This window comes from Sinocyclocheilus anshuiensis, unplaced genomic scaffold (genome assembly GCF_001515605.1).
Source record: "Sinocyclocheilus anshuiensis isolate Anshui unplaced genomic scaffold, SAMN03320099.WGS_v1.1 scaffold1075, whole genome shotgun sequence".
NCBI lineage: Eukaryota > Metazoa > Chordata > Actinopteri > Cypriniformes > Cyprinidae > Sinocyclocheilus > Sinocyclocheilus anshuiensis.
The window spans coordinates 2,553,230-2,574,725 of NW_015544163.1; the positions used below are offsets into that span (position 1 = coordinate 2,553,230).

At 35.9% G+C, this 21,496-nt stretch overlaps 3 protein-coding genes across 4 annotated transcripts in view; 1 reads left to right on the plus strand and 2 right to left on the minus strand.

Annotated features, from left to right (window-relative positions):
• Positions 1 to 12,018, minus strand: part of LOC107695680 (zinc finger protein 653) — a 15,343-nt gene extending 3,325 nt beyond the window's left edge. The window contains exons 1-7 of one of the 2 annotated variants that reach the window (XM_016495687.1): positions 11,681 to 12,018; positions 11,201 to 11,241; positions 9,770 to 10,087; positions 8,114 to 8,628; positions 4,264 to 4,423; positions 3,970 to 4,042; positions 1,947 to 2,058 (exon numbers count right to left, since the gene is read on the minus strand). In XM_016495687.1, coding sequence (XP_016351173.1) covers positions 1,947 to 2,058; positions 3,970 to 4,042; positions 4,264 to 4,423; positions 8,114 to 8,628; positions 9,770 to 10,087; positions 11,201 to 11,241; positions 11,681 to 11,958 — 1,497 coding nt within the window. In that variant the 5' untranslated portion in view covers positions 11,959 to 12,018. Of the gene's footprint in view, positions 1 to 1,946; positions 2,059 to 3,969; positions 4,052 to 4,263; positions 4,424 to 8,113; positions 8,629 to 9,769; positions 10,088 to 11,200; positions 11,242 to 11,680 lie in introns of both variants that reach the window. The other variant, XM_016495686.1, reaches the window with a different exon arrangement.
• A 220-nt stretch (positions 12,019 to 12,238) lies between these two features.
• Positions 12,239 to 14,274, plus strand: LOC107695681 (uncharacterized). The gene is given in 3 exon segments (XM_016495688.1): positions 12,239 to 12,622; positions 13,492 to 13,873; positions 13,876 to 14,274. Coding segments are annotated over 3 exon segments (918 nt in total). The 5' UTR covers positions 12,239 to 12,361; the 3' UTR covers positions 14,151 to 14,274.
• A 2,041-nt stretch (positions 14,275 to 16,315) lies between these two features.
• Positions 16,316 to 21,496, minus strand: part of LOC107695662 (erythropoietin receptor-like) — a 6,992-nt gene continuing 1,811 nt past the window's right edge. Inside the window, exons 2-8 of the mRNA XM_016495665.1 lie at positions 21,201 to 21,324; positions 20,882 to 21,045; positions 20,361 to 20,512; positions 20,114 to 20,270; positions 19,179 to 19,266; positions 18,827 to 18,914; positions 16,316 to 17,069 (exon numbers count right to left, since the gene is read on the minus strand). Coding sequence (XP_016351151.1) covers positions 16,371 to 17,069; positions 18,827 to 18,914; positions 19,179 to 19,266; positions 20,114 to 20,270; positions 20,361 to 20,512; positions 20,882 to 21,045; positions 21,201 to 21,324 — 1,472 coding nt within the window. The 3' untranslated portion in view covers positions 16,316 to 16,370. The remainder of the gene's footprint in view (positions 17,070 to 18,826; positions 18,915 to 19,178; positions 19,267 to 20,113; positions 20,271 to 20,360; positions 20,513 to 20,881; positions 21,046 to 21,200; positions 21,325 to 21,496) is intronic.

Sequence of the window (21,496 nt, forward strand, 5' to 3'; positions counted from 1 at the left end):
AAGAGATTAATGTTCAGACTTTTGCATATTATAACCTGGAACTTGGATGTGGGAAATAATTACATTAGATCCAAAAGATAGTTTTAGCAGCATAGCGCAGATGCTACAGTACACAGTTAGCTGACTAGCTGTATAAGATTGTGTGCTACGCGAATATATTACTTCACAGGCATTACTGGCTTGTACTCTTACATCCATAATATTATACATTTACAGTTTATTGCTGGTCTGTGGTTTTATACTGCTGTAATTTTGTAAGATTTCATATTATTTTAAGGTGAGCTTAAAGGGTGCACTACTATGAAAATCACTGGGGCAAAAATCGTGTAGTGTATTCCAGCCATAAGAGACTACACATAAGTTGACATCCATTTAAAAAGAGGTTTCATAATGAAGCTAGTTTCTGTGTTCATCCCCATTAATTAAATATTTTATTGGTTTGTTTTGTTATGTGATTTTTGAATATGTGTTACTTAGCTGAACACTTCATTATGAATCTATAACTGATCGACTTGAATGTCTTGTTGCTTGATTTTAGTGTTCTTTTTTTTTGTGATTGACTTTGTACCTTCAAAAATATATATTTTTACAATTATTCTTTAAATATTTTCTTTAAAGGGGTCATATGATGCTGCTAAAAAGAACATTATTTGGTGTATTTGGTGTAATGAAATGTGTTTATGCGGTTTAAGGTTAAAAAAACAAATTTTCCACATACTGTACATTATTGTTTCTCCTCTATGCCCCGCCTTTCTGAAACGCGTCGATTTTTACAAAGCTCATCGGTCTGAAAAGCGAGGTGTGCTCTGATTGGCCAGCTATCCAGTGCGTTGTGATTGGCCGAATACCTCAAGCGTGTGACGGAAATGTTACGCCCCTTACCATACTGTGATGCCCTGTCCGGCCGGAGCGACGAGACTAGGGCTGCACGATAAATCGCATGAGATATTTATCATCTTGTCAGTAAAGCCATTCTGTAATCAGCGGTAAATCTCCATCACGTGCGGGCTTTAGCATGCGATTTATCGTGCAGCCCTAGACGAAACAAAAACATTAAAACCCATTATAAACGAGGCATTTGTTGCATCCAGTGGGGACATAATTACGGATTATAATGACTTATATCAGCTCTAGGCATGACGAAGCAGATATCATCCTCTACTGGAAGACCAAACAAAGTAATTTTGCTTTCACAACGAAACACAGCGCCTTCACGACATGGCGGTGGCGGCAACAACAATACTACAGCGAGAATAAAAGTTACGCCTTCATTCTTTGCGTGAACATTTGGGCGGCGTTATGCAAATCTTCCCAACAAGAATTTTTAATAAAACATGATGTGAGCTTAATGGGAACAGGGGTGTGCTTAAAGGGTACAAACATGTACCCATTATGCACAGACAGACTTTTTGAATTTAATGATGTATATCTTAATTGAAATGCTTTTGTAATTTAAAATAAAATTAAATATTTTTGTGTGAGAGATTAATATTTTATTTTAACATAACTTTTTGTACTGAAACCAATATCTTGTGCACTAAAAATGTCTCAATGTAGATTTTGGTGAGCTTAATAGGTACGTTTACCCTAATACTGTGAAATATTGCAATTTAAAAAAACTGATAAGCAAAAATTAACCAACCAATTAAATATGTAGCAGATTTACATTCCAACATTTATAATATTTAACCCACCCTGTATGTAGGGAAATTTAATTTCCTGTTGCTAAGGTGCACCAAACAATTAAAGAGGCATTAAAACGTTTCCTTTGACTTGAACAATAAAACAGACAAAGCACCTGGCCGGTCAGATTTACGTCAACGCATTTCACAGTGTATAATTTTCCAGCTTCTATTGTTAACTGTTTGTACTGTGGCATTGGTTTGTGCTCTCAGGGATTCTCTGGCCGCAGCCTCATTAGACATGCATTGCACACATGAGCTCACCTGGAAACTGCTAATGGCCACATACACCTGACTGCAGCCTTCATATGGACAGTGGAACATCTTCAGCATGCCGTCCGCCTCGATTACTGGACCCCGCCGGCTCCGCTTACACCTGACACACAAACACACACACCACTGAACACAAAGCAGCAAAACATTTTTTGACATTTGTGAGGAGTTTTTAGTTCACCGTAAAGTAATAATGCACAAAATATGACGATTTGGTGTCCATAAAAATATTAAGCAGCTGTTTTCAGCACTGATAATAAGAACCATTGTTAATAATTGTGCACCAATAATAACTGATAACAACTGAGCAGCAAATCATCATATTAGAATGATTTCTGAAGGATAATGATGCTGAAAATTCAGCTTTGATCACAGAAATACAGTATATTTTACAATATATTCACATAGAAAACAGTTATTTTTATTCGAAATAACATTTCACAATATTACAGTTTTTACCGTATTTTTGATCAAATAAATGCAGATAGGATTTCTTTCAAACATGTTAATTATTTCAAATGTTTCACCAGTAGTCTCTATCAATTTACATTTTTTTTTTTAGGTTAGAGGTCATGTATAAACCAAACCCAACTCAACACAATGACAAAAAGCTGACAAATCACGTCCTGCAATTTCTCCCCGTAAGGAGTTGTTTAATCACTGGAAAATCAGGCATGTGACACGGTGTAACTTTAACGGTTAAGGCGTGTATAAAATTAGGACACTTAGATGTCTAAAGTCTGATGTCAACGAATGAGTCAATATTAACTACTGATTTTTTTTTACAGTTTTTGAAAGAAGTCACTTCTGCTCACCAAAACGGCATTTATTTGTTCAGTAAAAACTGTAATATTGTGAAATATTATTACAATTTGAATTAACTGTTTTCTATTTGAATATACTGTATTTTAAAATGTAATTTATTCCAGTGATCAAAGCTGAATTTTCAGTATCATTACTCCAGTCTTCAGTGTCACATGATTCTTCAGAAATCAGTCTAATATGCTGACTTGCTGCTCAAGAAACATTTTTATGTTGAAAACAGTTTTGCTGCTTAATATTTTTGTGGAAATCATGATACATTTTATTTTCAGGATTCTTTGATGAATATAAAAGACTAGTATTTATTTCAAATAGAAATCTTTTGTAACATTATAAATGCCTTTGCTACAGTCACTTTTAATCAATTTAATGCATCCTTCCTGATGCTGATGTTAATTTCTTCAAAAAAAAAAAAAAAATCTCAGTATATGTTTCCCTCCACCTATTTTTATGCGCATTTTGGAATACCACATAAAAAAAAATAAACGCTGGATGGAAACGCCAAGATGTGCATAAATTCTAAAAATGTGCATTAAAAAAAAACTTATGCGCACAACTGAGTAGGATAAACTTTTTATCCGATAAGAAAAATGCGCATAAACTACGATGGAAACACATCTACCGAATAAATTCCACCTCGCATGTCAGGACAGTCATGTGACTTTGCACGATGGGATGAGATAACTTGACTAACCCATGGACCGATCTCGTTGCACAGCATCTGAAATGTTGTTTTGGTCGTTCTGAAAAGCCTGAGCAAAGTCTGTCATCAAAGTAGGCCTATTTCTGTAAAACTGTCTTACACGACTGCGTTCCCAAACAGCAGCATCCGCCTCCGAAAGCAGTGACCGCATTTATTGTGTTTCGTCTGCTCGCTCTGAGGCGCAAGTAATTTATCATATATGAAAATTATTATATTTAGTGGCTTCTCCTACTTTTCTTAGTGATATTTAGTGCCAGTTTACCAGGAAGTGACAATTTTGTTCTCTTTGACACGTTGGATGGAAACGGTGATTTATTCGCAAATGTTTAATGCGATATTCCAGTTTTGCGCATAAGTTAAATTTGAATCTTTAGATGGAAACATAGCTACTGACACCAAACTTTTCAATGGTGGTGTATCAGATGAAAAGAAAACACAAAGACAAGAGGTTTCATGTGTGGCTGTGTCTATAGGTTCACACTGACTGACCTACTGAGAGACTGCTGAGCTTTTGAACAGTGCGTTTCTTCACCGGGATCCAATAACCGCTTCTCAGCCAGATCTGGAGTCATTAAACACACAACAGAGTGTCTTCAGAACATCGCAGTTTTAAAGCTCAAAATCCTTAAAATAGCTTCTATTACTGAAACTGGTTAAACTGACACCAAGCTCATAAGGAAGTAGTTAAAGCGGTGAAACAGTTTCAAAGCACACATCGCTAGTACACTATGATTGACTGATGAGTCACGTTTAAGAGCTGAAACACAGGACAGGTCACTGTACCTGCGCTGGGACGGGAGCTGGCTCCTGAATGACACATCTGATTATACGACACGTCCCCGATCAGTGTACATGTGACCTCCTCAACATCACCGCCACCCACGTTCAGCTGAATGCCTTCAGATGTCAGAGCCTCGTAACTGGGTCCCATAATTATGATCAGCTATGGGAAGGATGGAGGGGGGAAACAGATAAGCAATTAGGAAATCTAAAGAGGTTAGAATTCATCAAAGTCTGGGATTAAAAAGGAAAATTCTGTCAAGACCCAATTAATTTCTTTCCCCTGCTGAACAACCTCAACAATCCGTGGTCAAGTACCACAAAGGACAGAACGTACCACTGAAGTATCATAAAAACAGTCCAGAAAACCTGTAGACCAGTGTTGCCAAGTGCATGGTTTTCCCGTGGAATCGGGCTACATTAAAGGGTTAGTTCACCCAAAAATGAAAATTAGCCCATAAATTACTCACCCTCAAGTCATCCTAGGTGTAAATGACTTCCTTCTTTCAGATGAATCCAGTCGGAGTTATATTAAAAATTGTCTTTGATCTTACAAGCTGTTTAATGCCACTCAGCGGGTGTTGCAGTGCATCAGTACGCATCGATTCGCTACAGAAGGCCTTTGTACACCCCCCGGAGCCGTGTGAGACACTTCTTTTCAATGGATGGGCGCTTTTTATTTCACTTCTTTTGGACTGATGCACTGCAACACCCGCTGAGTGGCATGAAACAGCTTGAAAGATCAAAGACAATTTTTAATATAACTCCGACTGGATTCGTCTGAAAGAAAAAAGTCATATACACCTAGGATGCCTCAAGGGTGAGTAATTTATGGACTAATTTTAATTTTTAGGTGAACTAACCCTTTAACACCATTTCCGCGGGTTGTTTTTCATGTCCGCGGATTGAAGTGACCCCAATAATGTGTATTTTACCCACTGGAATGAGATTTTTAATGGGAGACCCCCTCGAAATGCGATTGGGCTAGTTTTGAGAAGCAATTGGGCGTGTTTTGTTGTGAAAATCTGGCAACCCTGCTGTAGACTCCATTCAGTGTACAGTACATTTCTGCATATTCAAATTTCACAGTCATATGGACAACTTTTATGGGGTTTTATTGAGTTTAATGGTGCTTTTTGACCACCTAAAACCTATGACCTATAAAATCTATATATAGGCTTTTATAACATTTAATAGATTTCATGAAGGCTCGTTAAATTGAAAATGTTACTAGGCAGCTATAAGAAATGCAATGCTGTTAAAAATATTTAAATAATATCAGCAAGCACATCAACTTTGCAGCAATAAATACTAAAACTAAAATAAAAACGAAATACTGAAAAACTAAAACTAGAAAACATTGAAAAACTACAAATAAAGAGAGAAAATAAAATTTGAAGTTCTGAATTGTACATTTATGCAAAGAACAAACTGCAAATAAAGTTTCATTTTATCTTCTAATAAAATTTTGACAATTATTGCTATTTATGTTGTATTTTTATTGTGCTTTTTGCAGTTTGACAACCACTGGCCACTAAACTCTCTAAAATAAAACCGTTAATGATCATGAATTAATTTTAGTTTTAGTTACACAGAGTATTGGAAAAGTTTCAAACTGTATAACATTTTTATAAGCTATATATATGTTTTTTATAATATATACATTTTATACATTTAACAAAGTCTCATCAATCTAAACACTAGACAGCTGTAAGAAATGCAATTGCATTTAAATAATATCAATGAATACATGAACTTTGCAGCCATTAAATACCAAAAATTTAAATAAAATCAGTTTGACCATTTTTGGCCACTAAACTCGCTAAAATAAAACGGAAAATTACCATGAATTAACTTTTGTTTAGAACAGAGTGCATTGCAGTTTTTTGTATGACTGTATAACCTTTTTTATTACATATACATTTTATAAATTGAATGAAGGCTCAATAAATTGACTAAACAGCTTTGAGAAGTGCATGCAATGAAAAGTTGTAAATTTATGTAAATTGAGATTATTATTAATGTAAATTGATATCACATTATTATGCCTTTAAAGCATGGAGAAAAAGCAGCTTGCAAAAACTGTACTGTGAACGAGAGACAAAAGAAAGTCATAAAAGTTTTGCAGCAACATGCAGTTGAGTAATAATAACTATTTTAATTTGTAAATAAACTACGAAGTAATATAATTTAGTAGTTCTTTTACCAAAAAATATGATGCATAAATAAGATATTCAAGGGACAGTCCACCCAAATTGAAAATTCTGTCATCATTTTCACAACCCATGATTTTGGGTCTCACTGACTTCCATAATATGGACAAAAAATACTATGGACGTCAAAGGGGACCTGAAACGGTTTGTTTACAAACATTCCTCAAAAAGTCTTCTTTTGTGTTCCACAGAAGGTTGAAATTATGACAGAATTGTCATTTTTGGGTAAACTGTCCCTTTAAGACATGGGTGATGCGTTAGTGTCCACATATGAAAAGACATATACACCAGATATGCAAACGGACTTATTTGACTGCAAACGGTCAAATGGGGCACGCATTCTGACAATGATCAATGCGTATCCACAGGGGACTTATTTACATGTCAATATAGACAATGGAAATCAAGCACATCCAATGAAAAAGCAAACAGGAAGCAACAAGGAATTTGTGTGCCTTAATGCAACAAACACCTTAACACAGTAAAACACCTTTATAATAACTGGTTTCTCAATTATACAACAAGGGCTGTTCATAAATGAGCAGTTTCATACTGTTTACTGCATACTGCTATTATGTGAAACAAAGCACATTATGCAATAATTTTAAACTATGGTATGCAAGCCCAGCGAACGGCATTCAGTTATCATCTCCGAAATTAAAATTTAGTTTGTATTTTTAACTGCACTTAAAAATTACTATCAAATAGTTAATTGCAGCTGATATTACTGATGTTTTATTCATCACATAAAATGGACGGTGAGGTCCATTTCACTGTGATTTTTGTAAAAAAATTTTTACAAGAAATATTGTTAAACATTTTGTATTTAAAATCATCATGAAAGTAAAACATTATTTTAGTATTTACTGTAGTAAATTTTTGATTTAAATAATATGTAAATGAATGGTCCTAAAAAAAAGTTGTATTTATTTTAGCAAAATAATTTTTTTTTCTTTAGATTAATTCTAGTATAAAGCAGAAATAGTATACAGTAAACAAAGTAGTATCTCAACCTTTTTGACTCAAAGGACCCCCATTGTTAAAGACAACATCTGAACTGAAGATAATATTAAGATAATAAGTTTATCTTTATATAAGTTAAATTAACTGTAATAATTAAGTGTCTTGTTTTCAAACTTCACATATATATATATATACTGTATATACACACATACATACACACACACACATATATACATACATATATATATATATATATATATATAGTTTTTATTAATATTCTGAATCAGTTTTTTTATTTTCTGTTTTAATTATAAAGTTTTATTAATTTTGTTGTATGTTGTCATTTTTATTAGCTTTTTAAAAGTTTATTAGGTTTTATCAATTTTTTTATTAGATTTAGTTTATTTACTTTTATTTATTTTAATATGCCATGTTAAACAAACTAAAATGATAAATGTTTCCTTCGCAACTAGATGAAACAATTTTTTTGATACTTAATTTAATTTCATTGTTTTTTATGGTATCTTATGAATAATTTTTAATTACTTTTCTAGTCATTTGTATCATTGTTTTTTTTTTACAGCATAATTTTATTTGAAGGCACATTTTGTTTTATTTGAAATTATTTTAAGTCATCTAGTGACCCTAGTGGGTCTCTTCTGTTTCCTTTGACCTACCTGAGATCCTTCCAGTGTGGAGCGCTGGTCGAGCAGCTCACACCCGCCCATCACCGTCTGCAGGTCCTGACTCTCACAGAGTTGGCTCTGCGCTGGGGCGGCTGCTAACGATGGGACACCCTCCACCCCGCCTTCTCTGGAACAACTGGCTCCATCCTGCCTCTCCTGTCTGTCCGTCAAGGGCGCTGTGACAACCACGCATTCGTAACTCTCCGTCAAGCCGCCTCCGCTGTCCGCCTTCTCTAAAGTTCTCGAAGCATCCGTCTGCTCCCTGACAGGGTCGCTCTCTCTCGACGCATCCTGACTCGAGGCTTTTCCATCGGACTCGGCCAGAGCGGCCTGGGCTTCTCGGTCCATGAGCACCTCCCTCTCCCACTCGGCCTGGTTCTCCAGACAGCGCTCTGAGGCGGGAGGACTGCTGTGGGCCGCAGGGGACCCTGGGAGATCACTGAGGGATGTGCACGTCATCTGATGCTCCACATGATGATCATCGTCTTCCAAGTCACTGATGGCGTCTGTAAGATTAAGAGGAGATTTGATTCAGTGTTGCATGTTAAATCAAATACAACACAAAAATGGGGGTTAGCAAGCTGATGAAAAGCTCCAAATTAATGAAGTAATACAAATAATGAATGAGATCAATGTAAAATTAAAATAAATTAAACAGAGCTGCACATAAAAATGAAATAAAGTGTTAAAAGCTTGACAATAGGGCTGGACGATAAATCGAAATGGAATCGAGATCGCGATTCGACATAAGCTGCGATTGTCATGCGTATCTTTCAGTGAAGCACGGTTCTGTGATCAGCAGTAAATCTCCATCCAAAGGCCAGAGGGCGCTCTCGTGCTGAAACTCCAAATACGCCTCGCGGAAATGCCTTGACAATCGCATTCGATTAATCGTGCAGCCCTACTTGAGGGTTTGAAATTTTGAAAGTGAGGAATGTAACAAAATTTACAACAGAATTTTTTGGTCTTATTTTTTTTACAATTAAACTAGAAAATAATAATAATAATAGTATAAAAAATATATATACAAATATACAAATATTTTAAGCAAATTTTACAATAAAAAACGCTTACTAAAAAGATTAAATATTTTATGTTTACTTGCATACAGTGGTATTTTAGTATCACTGATATACTATTATAGTTTCTGTTAATATTTTGAATTATAATTTATTTTTCTATTTTCACTTTTAGTGCAATTGTTTTGTTTTTCAGCATTTTTATTAGCTTTTGTTTTTTGAATGTATAGTATTTATATAGTATGTAATGCATAGTATCTACATTATATAGTATTTATTTTTAGTTATTTTTGTATTTCAGTTCAAACTAAACAAAAATGAGAAATCGACAACTATTGACACTTGACAACTAGTTGAAATAAAACAAGTTAAAGTTTTTTTTTTTTCTATCGGTAAACATTTATTTTCTTTCAAGTTTTTACTTTCTTATTTCTTATGGTTTTAGTTAACAATAATAACTCTGTTTGCATGTCATGCAAACATTAACCATCATCAGGGAACTGTGAAAATGTATAAGCATAGTTAAATTATTTAAGAAACTATTTTACATCTAAGGGGTTCGGCTGACAAAAAATACAATTTGGGAAGCCCTACAATACGATATAGACACAGAGTAAGATTTTCATACCCTGCAGCTGCCCGTGGTTTTGCAGTTTTCTCTTTTTGATGTTGATACTCTCATTGACAGTAGCTTTCTTCTCTGGAGGCCTGTCCTCCTCATCTTTCTCCATAACACTGTCCTCCACATCTGACTCGGACTCGCCTCCTGCAGGCCAGGGCAGGTTCTGCACAAACGAATGACCCGCCACACACTGCCACAGTGCAGATGTGGATAAACCCACAGTGGGCTCCACGGCCCGCAGCTCAGGCTCATGCTGACACGACTGACAGTGACCCTGATACCAGCTCGCCACAGTCTGCAAGCTGGTGGCAGACACCTTCTTCCCTGCAAAATAAATAAATAAAATAAAGACAAATAAGCAGATGATACACTACACTTTTTTTAAGAAACGAATGCTTTTATTCAGCAAGGACACATTCAATTGATCAAAAGTGACAAAGACATTTATAGTGTTACAAAATCTATTTTTAAATAAATGGTTCAACATTTATAATAATAAGAAATATTTATTGAGCAGTAAAGCAGGATATTAGAATGATTTCTGAAGGATCATGTGACACTGAAGACTGGAGTAATGATGCTGAAAATACAGCTTTGATAACAGAAATAAATTGCATTTTAACATATATTAAAATAGAAAACAGTTATTTTGAATTCTAATAATATTTCACAATATTACAGTTTTTAGATCAAACAAATGCAGTCTTAGTGAGCTTAAAAGACTTTTCCAAAAACACCGTACCAACCCCAAACTTTTTAACAGTAGTGTATATAGAGAGAGAGAGGCTAAGGAAACACTGGTTTTGAAAATTAATTAGGTTACATTTAGTAAATATAAATATTACTCACCTTTCCTGTGACTGCTGCACTGTTCAGGAAGGGTTTTTCTCCTAGCCATCACAACATAAGAGACATGTTACACCATTCATGTTAAAAAGAAAAGCTACTGAAGCTGAATAGTGACCACAGCTGTCTCTGGTTCCCCCTTTCATTGTATTGAAAATAGCTTGTGCTTTCTGCTTAATGTCTCTTTTTGTGTTCTACAGAAGAGGTCAGGTTATAGTACTTTATGGTACAGATAGCATGTACTACTAATCAACTGTTTGGCACTTCATACATGTAAACAAACAAAACATTAAGCAATAAGGTAGAGCCTAGAGTAATGATGCTGAAAATACAGCTTTGATAACAGAAATAAATTGCATTTTAACATATATTAAAATAGAAAACAGTTATTTTGAATTCTAATAATATTTCACAATATTACAGTTTTTAGATCAAACAAATGCAGTCTTAGTGAGCTTAAAAGACTTTTCCAAAAACACCGTACCAACCCCAAACTTTTTAACAGTAGTGTATATAGAGAGAGAGAGGCTAAGGAAACACTGGTTTTGAAAATTAATTAGGTTACATTTAGTAAATATAAATATTACTCACCTTTCCTGTGACTGCTGCACTGTTCAGGAAGGGTTTTTCTCCTAGCCATCACAACATAAGAGACATGTTACACCATTCATGTTAAAAAGAAAAGCTACTGAAGCTGAATAGTGACCACAGCTGTCTCTGGTTCCCCCTTTCATTGTATTGAAAATAGCTTGTGCTTTCTGCTTAATGTCTCTTTTTGTGTTCTACAGAAGAGGTCAGGTTATAGTACTTTATGGTACAGATAGCATGTACTACTAATCAACTGTTTGGCACTTCATACATGTAAACAAACAAAACATTAAGCAATAAGGTAGAGCCTAATACACAGCAGTATCAGCTTACCAAAGAACACTTGCTAGATCCAAAAAGAAAACGAATGTTGTTGTATCAGGCACGTACTGTATACTGTATGCCACATTTAGCCAACTTACTGCACAGTGATTTTAAGTGATGCATGATCAAATATGGCGTTCGTGAAATCTGAATACGTACTTGGCGTATTTCTGCTGGTATTTTTCTCCATATGCAGAATTGAGCAGGATCAGATACTCGGCGAGCCCCGCGTCGCTCAGGCTCGTGCGCCGGCGCAGCTCGCTCCAGACCCGATGCGCTTCTCCCAGATAAACGCGCCGCACATCGTACTTCTTCCGCGACTCGAGCCGCCGCTGAGCCCGGTCCGCGTCTGTTAGCCTCGGGCGACCCCTGCAGCGGCGTAAAATGGCTTTGATTTGCTCTCCGGTGGCTTTGGGCTCTGTGTTTACCGCCGCCATGTTTCGTATCAGCTGTTGAGTTGTTATGTTTTGTCTTAAAGGGAAGTGCCGTGTAGCCTTAAAGGAAGTGTTTTTTTTTATTTTTTTATTTTATTCCGTGTTTTATTTTAACTATTTTTTAAGTTCAACATTTTTTAAATGATTTTACAATAAAAAAAATATATATTTTTAGCAATTTAAAACGAGGATAATTTAATATTTATTTGAACCGACAGTTTGATTTGGCCAATCAACAGTGAGCACCCTATTACGATAGCCAATCAGATGCGTTGTTCCAAGAGTAGGCGGTGCGACGTCATGTTCGCGGGAGAAGAAGCACGTTGCCTTTACGTTGTGCAGTAGCTGCAGATAAGTCCTACTTACACTAAAATCAATAACTGCTGTGATTTGAAGGCAGATTGTTATGGCTGATATTTTAGGAGTCGTTTTCAGACGGTTCGCATCAGGAACTGTAACGAGTGATGTAATATTTCCCCCTGACGCAGAAGCAAACACACTGGTGCTTGGGGATGTGAATATCAGTAGATCTGTGTTATTTCTAGCAGCTGTGACAGCTGCCACAGATCTGGGGCTCAAAGTGCTGTTTTTCACACAGACCCCTTTTCAGTCTCTGCCGGTGTCGTTGAGAGCTTCAGTACCTGGATTAAAACTAGAAAGTCTGAAGGTAATGATAATGGTTTGTTTAATGAGCGTCAAGATAATTAATGAAGAAAGAATACATGTAATACGAGGTAATTCAGTCAGAAATGCCACAAACCCCGTAAAACCTATTGTATAATATTTGATACATTAATTTCTAAGGCCTCACAATTATCAATATAATGAAAACTTGCTGAAAAAACAGTTGTACATAATCGGCTACATGCCTTCTGATTGATTGTTATGGTATTAGGAGATATTGAGTGACAATTTATATGCATTTATGTAAGTAGCGGCTACACTGTTCATCTTGATTTACATTACAAGCTATCAGGATTTCATCTTACGTTTTGTCCATATAAATATCAGCATCTGCACCAAATTGCACATTTTTGGTCAAGTATGCACTCCAAATTAATATTATATCATAATATATGATAAACAAAGAAAAAATTATGTCCAAGATTACAGCTCCAAAAAATAGTTTTCAAACTGCAACCAGAATGAAACCTGATGAAGACCTGACTTTTTTTGCTCTGCACCGAAACCCAGTTTTGGATGTTAACACCACTTTACATTTCTTCGCTCATAATACATGATTCATAAAGAAAGTAAATAAAATAAAACATTTTTTATGTAAAATATTTTAAATTTTTTAATGCTTTTCTAAACATTCAGTAAACGGTTGCGTTACATATATATATATATATATATATATATATGACTATTTGACTAATAATATTTGACTTATTTCCTATGTCAGACAATGTTGATGTTACACATCTGATGCAGGGTTAATATTAACCTTAAAATCAGAAAGAGAGTAAAATGCCAAATATAACATTTTATGAATAAAAGTCAAACACATTTTTTTTCATGCATGTTCATTTACAGAATGTCAAGTTAGTGTATGTGAAGACTTTGGAGGAGCTTGTTGAAGATATAGCGTCCCTCCATGAGCTGGCGTCTCCTCCCTCTCTGATTATCGTGGACGGTCTGGATCATTATTTGCACAGGTCTCGAGTTAGACCGCTACAGGACGACCTGAGCCCCGTGGCCCACGTGGCGGCCCTCCTGCACGACACCGCTGCTTTTCTCTCCCAGATCCTGCAGAACAGAGCAGACGGCCAGGGCCTGTGCAGAGTCATGGTCTCCTTTCAGTCTGAATGTGAAGGCAGTCGGGACAGTGAAGCGCTGGCACCTGAGCTTCTCCTCTGTGTGCTGGACCGTTACCTGCAGGTGAGGTGCACGCTAGAGGAGAAGTGAAGCGTGATGGGGAGTGGCGGGGGGATCTGTCAGTCATGTGTCCTTCGCTGGTACAGCAGTGGCACATGGTGCTGCTGGCAGGAGGTGCTCTGGAGTTCAGGCAGGTCTTCGGGGGAGAACAGCAGATTCTGGACCAGCCAGAGAAAACAAACAGGAAAATGAGAGATGTGGAGACAACTAATAAAAGTTCATATTACAATACAACCTATTTTGATTGGTCAGTTTTGACAAGCCATACCCAATCAGAAATTTTAATGTTTATTTGCGATATTGACAAAGGAACGTAAACTGTTCTTGACTAAATACAGATAGTCAACCATACTTGTAGAATTTATATAGCATTGACAATGTAAAAAACTATAATTTAATGTGAATTTAAATAATATTTTGGTGACATCTAAATAGATTGAATACTTGATTACATTGCTTTTTTTTTTTAACTCTTTAGTACTTTATTTTAGGTTTTAAGAATTGTTTTTTTGTTTACAATTTGTAAATTACCCAAAATCAACCATTTTCATGCTTTTCCTAATTAAACATGAGTTACTAGCTGTTTCAATCAGTTCAGTCAGCTGTTAGAGTCAGTTTTTCAATCGCCTTCTCTAGGGCTCAATTATCTGCAAATGCTCCATAATCGTTTTTATACATGTTGGTGCAAAAAATACAGTTTGGAAATTTGTTAATTTCTTAAGTCTCTGAAATTGGGCTACACAAAAGAAAAGGGTATACAAAAGAGAGTTAGTCATTACGTTTTGAATGAACTATCACACTGACACAGAGAACATAAAAAAGGGGAAATGAGAAGACTTTGCTAGGTGAGATGCCGTCTGTTTATGCTTTAAATAAAAATCCTTTTCTTTCTAGAACAAAATAGGAGCTTTATTGCTGATAGAAAAAAGACAAATAGTTAGTTAGAAACTGATTAAGTTAAATATAAGTTTTCGATCTTATTACCAATGCAATTATGAAATAAAACACTCAGTGATTGTGAAATTGGATAGACAGGACTACATATCAAATGTGTAAGAACTGGCATACATATCCTTTTTTTTTTTGAAAGTTTCCATACTAAAAATGGTATTACCAATTTACCTTGGTTAGTTGTTCACAAATTCAACACATTTGGTTTAACCTTCAGAATAAAGAATACATAAAGAAAGGCAGATAAACTCAAGTAAAACTGACACTGGAGGTTTCTGTACAGTAATTTGACCATACTGCATATTACAAACAGATGTACAAATTAACTTAATACACATTATTGCGAATGATTCATCAGTGCACGTTATTTAACAGAACTAAAAAAACAAATGTCAGTAATATTTTAGCAAAAGTAAAAATTATTTTCTTTTTCTTTGGTTAATGCCACCAAAGTGGGTTAAAAGTGTTAACTATTGGGTGCTAGTGGTGTTTTAGGAAAGGTGTAGTCCTCCATAATCAACTGCAAACGCATGAAACGCCTGCTGTTCTCGATCTAATCAGGTCTCCCTACATGTTGTGTTACAAAATTCTGTTTCACTCAGAAATGTCACTTATGAAAGAAAAACAAATTGCAAATGTTAATAATGTCATGGTGACTTTAAGAGAAATGGTCTGTTCCAAATCAGCCATACAAGCATTCCCAGAATGCACCAGAAGAACTAAGAATGGATGGATGAATTATCCTTCATGTGATGAAGGAGCCTATAAAGAAGGCTTGGTTTGTTGTTAATGGTTGTTAAGTCTGACGTCCTCCTCTAGGCTTTAATGTTTTACAGATCTGAAAGATACATATTTACTTAAACCACAAAACAGAATAGAAAACTGTTATTTACATTTTAAAAATATATTATGTACAATTTACAAGACAGATTCAGACTTGGGAAACCCAAAACAGAATGATATATGAACTGCCATCAGGCACTTTCCACAAAGAGGCTTTAAAAAAAAAAACATAATTATCCAACTTATTCAATATTTCTCACTACAAAAAAAAAAGTAATGGGACAGCTAAATAAACCCTATTTGTGGAAAGTGCCACCAATAAATGTAGTCATAATTAAAGACCAAAAAATTAAAATCTGTTAAAAAAAATAAAAAATCTCCACTGGTATTTTAGAGGTATACTGTACAAAAATGTTTCATCAACAGCTGCCATAGTAATGCTATAATATTAGCTTATTTTATCCTATTTTTTTTTTCATCTGAAAAATCCTAGTGTTTTCATGTGTCCTTAAACGTCATGTCTCAAACAGAAAGCAGTAAGATCCTGATGTGAATTAGTAATAGTAGTAGTAGTAGTAGTATCCAGATCACGTCCTGTACATATCGGTTCTTTTTGACTTCTATTGTATGGATGAAAAAAATGGAAGTCAATGGCTACCAGCAACTGGTTACCAATATTCTTCCAAATATCTTCTTTTATGTTCCACAGAAGAAAGAAAGTCATACAGGTTTGATGACATGAAGGTGAGCAAATGATGACAGAGTATTCATTTTTGGGTGAACGATCCCTAATTCTTGTGGGTTTACCAAACGGGACCCGTGCAGGACTCTGATCCAGATTTAATGTATTGACCAGAGAGTGGCCACTTGTGGGGACAAATCTCGTTTTTGTAATCATTTGTGTACATCCTGTGTCTCCCGAGCTCTGCGATCCTGCTGGAGCTCATCGGTCTGTAGTCCATCGAGACCCCCGAGTCTGCGACCGCCATGTAGGCGTATCCCGGCCCTTTGGGGGCCCAGGTGTGGTTGGGATACTCGAAGCTGGATTGAGACGACAGTCTGCCCGAACCCGAGCTCTGCTGCAGGGAGCCGAGGTCGGAGTGTGAGGTGCTCAAGGACGACGTTCCTGTGGTGGTGAAGAGCGTCTGGAGCGGTAACGTCTCCTCGAAGACATCGTCCACCTGCTGCTCGTTGTCTCCTTGATTGAGCGTGACGTAGGTGTCATGTGACTGCAGTAACGATGACTGGCAACGAGATTCGGGGTTTTCTTGTAGAGCCCTCAGCTGCTCCATGAGCCAGTGAGCGTGAGGAGGGTCTCGCCATCTGTCCGTTAACCCCGAGTCCGAACTCTCACTCTCCTTCTCCTCTTCCTCCTCTCTCTGGGACGTGTCGTGGCTGGTCCGGGAAACCTCGGACAAAACCTCCAGCAGTGAAGGAAGCTCCTCTGTGTACACATGGACTGATCTGCCCCACATGCTGCCATTATTTTGGCTCATCCACTCCTGAGGCCAGAGGAAACACAAAATAGTTCAGTACTAAACATCTAGCTCTAGTAGGCCTAGTGATCTCTTTTTCAGTGTTTTTTCAGTTCCAATCAGCTTTCCTACCAAAACACACACAGCAAATATTGTCCTTCTTTGACTTGACTAATAATGCATTTAATTTTTAACTTTAATTTGTTGTATTGGTTAAAACACATATACATATACAAAATTAAAGAAAAAAACCTTGCTATGTGTACTGCATCAGGATACTTGTCACAGAACTCGCATATCATTGCTCTTTTGTTGGTTTTGATTGCTTCTATTGTCCTCATTTGTATGTCACTTTAGATAAAAGCATCTGTTAAATGACTAAATGTAAATGTAAGAGGTTGGATTGTGGCTTATGTTATTATAGACTGAAATCAACCTGGACATTTAATAAGCTATTATTTTGCAATTGGCTAGTAACTATGTTCACTGTAAAAACAGTAATATTGTGAAATATTATTGAAATTTAAAATAACTCGTTTCTGTTCTAAAATGTAATTTATTCCTGTGATTCAAAGCTGAATTTTCAGAAGCATTACTTCAGTCTTCAGTGTCACATGATCCTTCAGAAATCATTCTAATATGCCAATGAGGTCAAGAAACATTTATTATTATTATCAATGTTGTGCTACCTTATTTTTTTTATTTGGAAACCATAATAGTTTTTTCCAGGATTCTTTGATGAGTAGAAAGTTCAAAAGAACAGCATTTGTTTGAAATAGAAAACATTATAAATGCCTTTATTGTCACTTTTGTAACAGTAAACTGTCTTTACTGAGAGAGAGAAAAAAATTACACTGAATCTCTTAGATTACACTTTGCATCTAGACGGATGTACTGTTACTTCCTCTACAGTCAGAAATCTGGGTGTTATATTAGATAGCAACTTGTCTTTTGAAAATCATATTTCCAATGTTACAAAAACAGCATTCTTCCATCTTAGAAGCATTGCCAAGTTACGAAACATGATACCTGTTTCTGATGCAGAAAAGCTAGTTCATGCATTCATGACCTCTAGACTGGACTATTGTAATGCACTGCTAGGTGGTTGTCCTGCATCCTCAATAAACAAGCTACAGGTGGTCCAAAATGCAGCGGCTAGAGTCCTTACCAGGTCAAGAAAATATGATCATATTACCCCAATTTTACAGTCTCTGCACTGGCTACCTATTAAGTTCCGTATCAGTTACAAAATATTATTACTTGCCTATAAGGCCCTTAATGGGTTAGCTCCTGCGTACCTAACTAGTCTTCTACCACGCTGCAATCCATCACGCTCCCTAAGGTCGCAAAACTCTGGACTTTTGGTAGTACCTATAGGTACTCCTATAGGTTAGAAAAGTGACACTCCTATATCCTATAGGATAGCAAAGTCCACTAAAGGAGGTATTCCAAACTCTGGAATAGCCTTCCTGATAATGTTCGGGGTTCAGACACACTCTCTCTGTTTAAATCTAGATTGACACATCTCTTTGGCCAAGCATTCAAATAATGCATCTCATAATCTTGTACTTCAGTTACATCTGATCAAATGCACATTCATTCTTTTGCTTGGGTTAAACACATCATTTTTTTGCATTAGTATTCATTCAAGTATTCATTCCTTTCAAAAGATATTAGTTTATTCAACACTCATCATTTTGCATCATTTTGGTTAAATTATTAAACATACAGTATATGGTAGGCTACTTTGTAAATGATACCTATATTGGCATTGAATAAATTACCTTAAAATCCCCTTTGTAGACAGTAAAAAGACCTGGAAACTTGTGCTCTGGTGTCGGGATGTCAGGCCAGAGTTTCTTAAGAAGAAACCTGTAAAGCGCACAGAAACTGTTCAATATTTCCCAACAGACAGTAAAGTCTGTGAATTTAATGCATGAAATATAAAGTTTCCACAGTTACATAATGTGCAATTGTTTCAGTAGCCTACATGTTTCTTTGTCCAGCCATACATGCACAGCCAACCTTAATCAGCCTTTACTGAACTATGATTCAAGGACAATAGTGTCCCTCATAATAGTATATATACGTTTGTCCTTATTTAGATAGTAATGGTGTGCACTCATGAAAACTGACTTGTGGTGGGACAGAATCACAGTCAGAGACAGCAGGCAGAGGATCAGTCCAATGAAAAGAACCAGTAACACGATAAGCGGATCCACATCTGTTAGAAAAAAAAAAAGAGAAACAAAAATGATTGGTCTTCCTTAGCGGTCTGACAATGCTTGTCAATGTCAAATTCAGAGCCATAGAAACTGCTTAATCGATTGTATCGTCGCAAAAATGTAAACTATATTATTGCCCAGCTCTAATTTGCTAGCGATTATATGGCATGAAGATATTACACTCTAAAAAATGCTGGGTTAAATATAACCCAGCATTTTTTAGAGAGTATAAACATTAACATCATGAATTTCTGTAAAGCTGTTAAATCAATGTGTATTGTGAAAACTGCTATAAAAAAGACATGATTTGAAATGTTTTATACATTGATTGCACTTTCATGTAAGTAGCGAAACGTTTAAATATGTGGCAACTGTTTTACGATAGAAATGTTTACTTCCCAACTAGAATTAGCTTGAATTTCCATCGCCGTTTAATGTCTATATACTTCATTAAAAAATGTGCCCAAGTGTTCAAAACATGTTTATGAAATCTTACCAAATATCAACTGCCTGTTATTTTATTTTGCTGTGAAATGGGAAAGTATTATCATCGCCCAGCTCTTTATATAAAGTTGGGTGATAGGTCTATAACGTAAAAATATCTAGCAAATTAAACCTTGATTGCAAAATTCGTTGCAAAATATAAACGATATTATTGCCCAGCTGTAATTTGATAAAAATTATTATATCACATGAAGTTATTAAGATAATATAAACATTAACATCATGAATTTCTGTAAAGCTATTTTAAAACTATGTGTGAAAAGCACTTTTAAAAAAAGACTTGATTTGAAATGTTTTATACGTTGATTGTACTTTCAGAAAGCGTTTAAAAGCACCACGTACCGCTTGGCGGCGTGACTCCAAACACAGGCTCGGTCCAAGCACTCCAGTAGCCTTTGTAGGCAACGCCATCGGGTTTGACACGAACCCACACCTTGTATCTGGTGTCGGACTGTAAGCCAAGCAAAACCAGCATCGTGCTGACCTTTACGACCTCCACCTTCAAAACATAATTCACCGGTGAGTTTGAACTAGATGCAAAATACGACAGCTCATTTAAGTGGCACTAATGGTTCATGAAGTGCAATACCTTGCCCATGTTACTTCCCTCCACTGCGTATCTGACCTCGTATATCATACTGTCATCCATGTATTTGAGCGGAGGAGGCAGCCAGCTCACATTCAACTGCCCTTCCTTCCCTGAGCTCATGACCGTGAGGTTTCGGGGAGGATCTAGAAACACTGTGAGAGCAAAGGCATTGTAAAACATTTTAAATTGGGGTTTGTGAAGGAACTGAAGGGGTTTCGGGATTTGATGAAAAGCTAGTCTTTAAACTAATAAGCTATTTACCTGCTTGTCATTGAAAAAAATTAAACATAGAAGAGGAAAAAAGAATGAATTAATAATAATTTAGTCTTGTAATCCATAAAAAGTAACTGTAACCTGATTATGAGTATTTTAAAACATAATATAATCTAATTACAAGTAGTTAATTTTTTGGAATCTGATTGCATAATCCAGATTAGTCATGTATACCCATCACTATGTCTGCATGCTGCTTAGTGAGGATTTCTTCACTTATTACTTTTGTAAAGCTTTCAAAGACTTACAGAAATTCTCAGCGTTAAGGCTACGAGTGTAGAGCATCCGGCCATCTCGAAGAACCTGCACATCAAGAGTCGTGAAGAATGGGGTTTTGGGCAGTTTGCAGAAGAAGATAGTTTTGTTACTGGCCAGTAAAGATGAAACCGCACAAGCCATCTTGTTCTTATTCCTAAAGACATATGAAAAGAAAAATTGCGTCGATTGATATTTTCACAGGACAACTAACTAAAATGACACGAATAACATTTTATGCTGTCTTTAAAGAGACAATATTATAATGATCAGTTTCTAAGGATAAGAAACTCGCGCTTATCAGTTACTTACTCGTATGAATACGTGAAGGTATATTGATGGTGTAAATTATTCCTCTCTTCCCAAAAGCACGTGAGATCCTTTCCCTCAACAAAACATTTAATATGTTCTGTTTCATCTTGGAGTAACTGGGCCACTGAACAACCATATCAAGTTATTTTGCAAGCATTGCCAGCATTATTCAAAGACAATTTCTTTTCTAATAAGCACAAGTACACAAAGCACAGGTCAACACAAATATTTTTTTTCTTCTTATTTTAGATTTATAATTTTTTTTAAATTTAAGCAATAAATAAAAATTATATTAT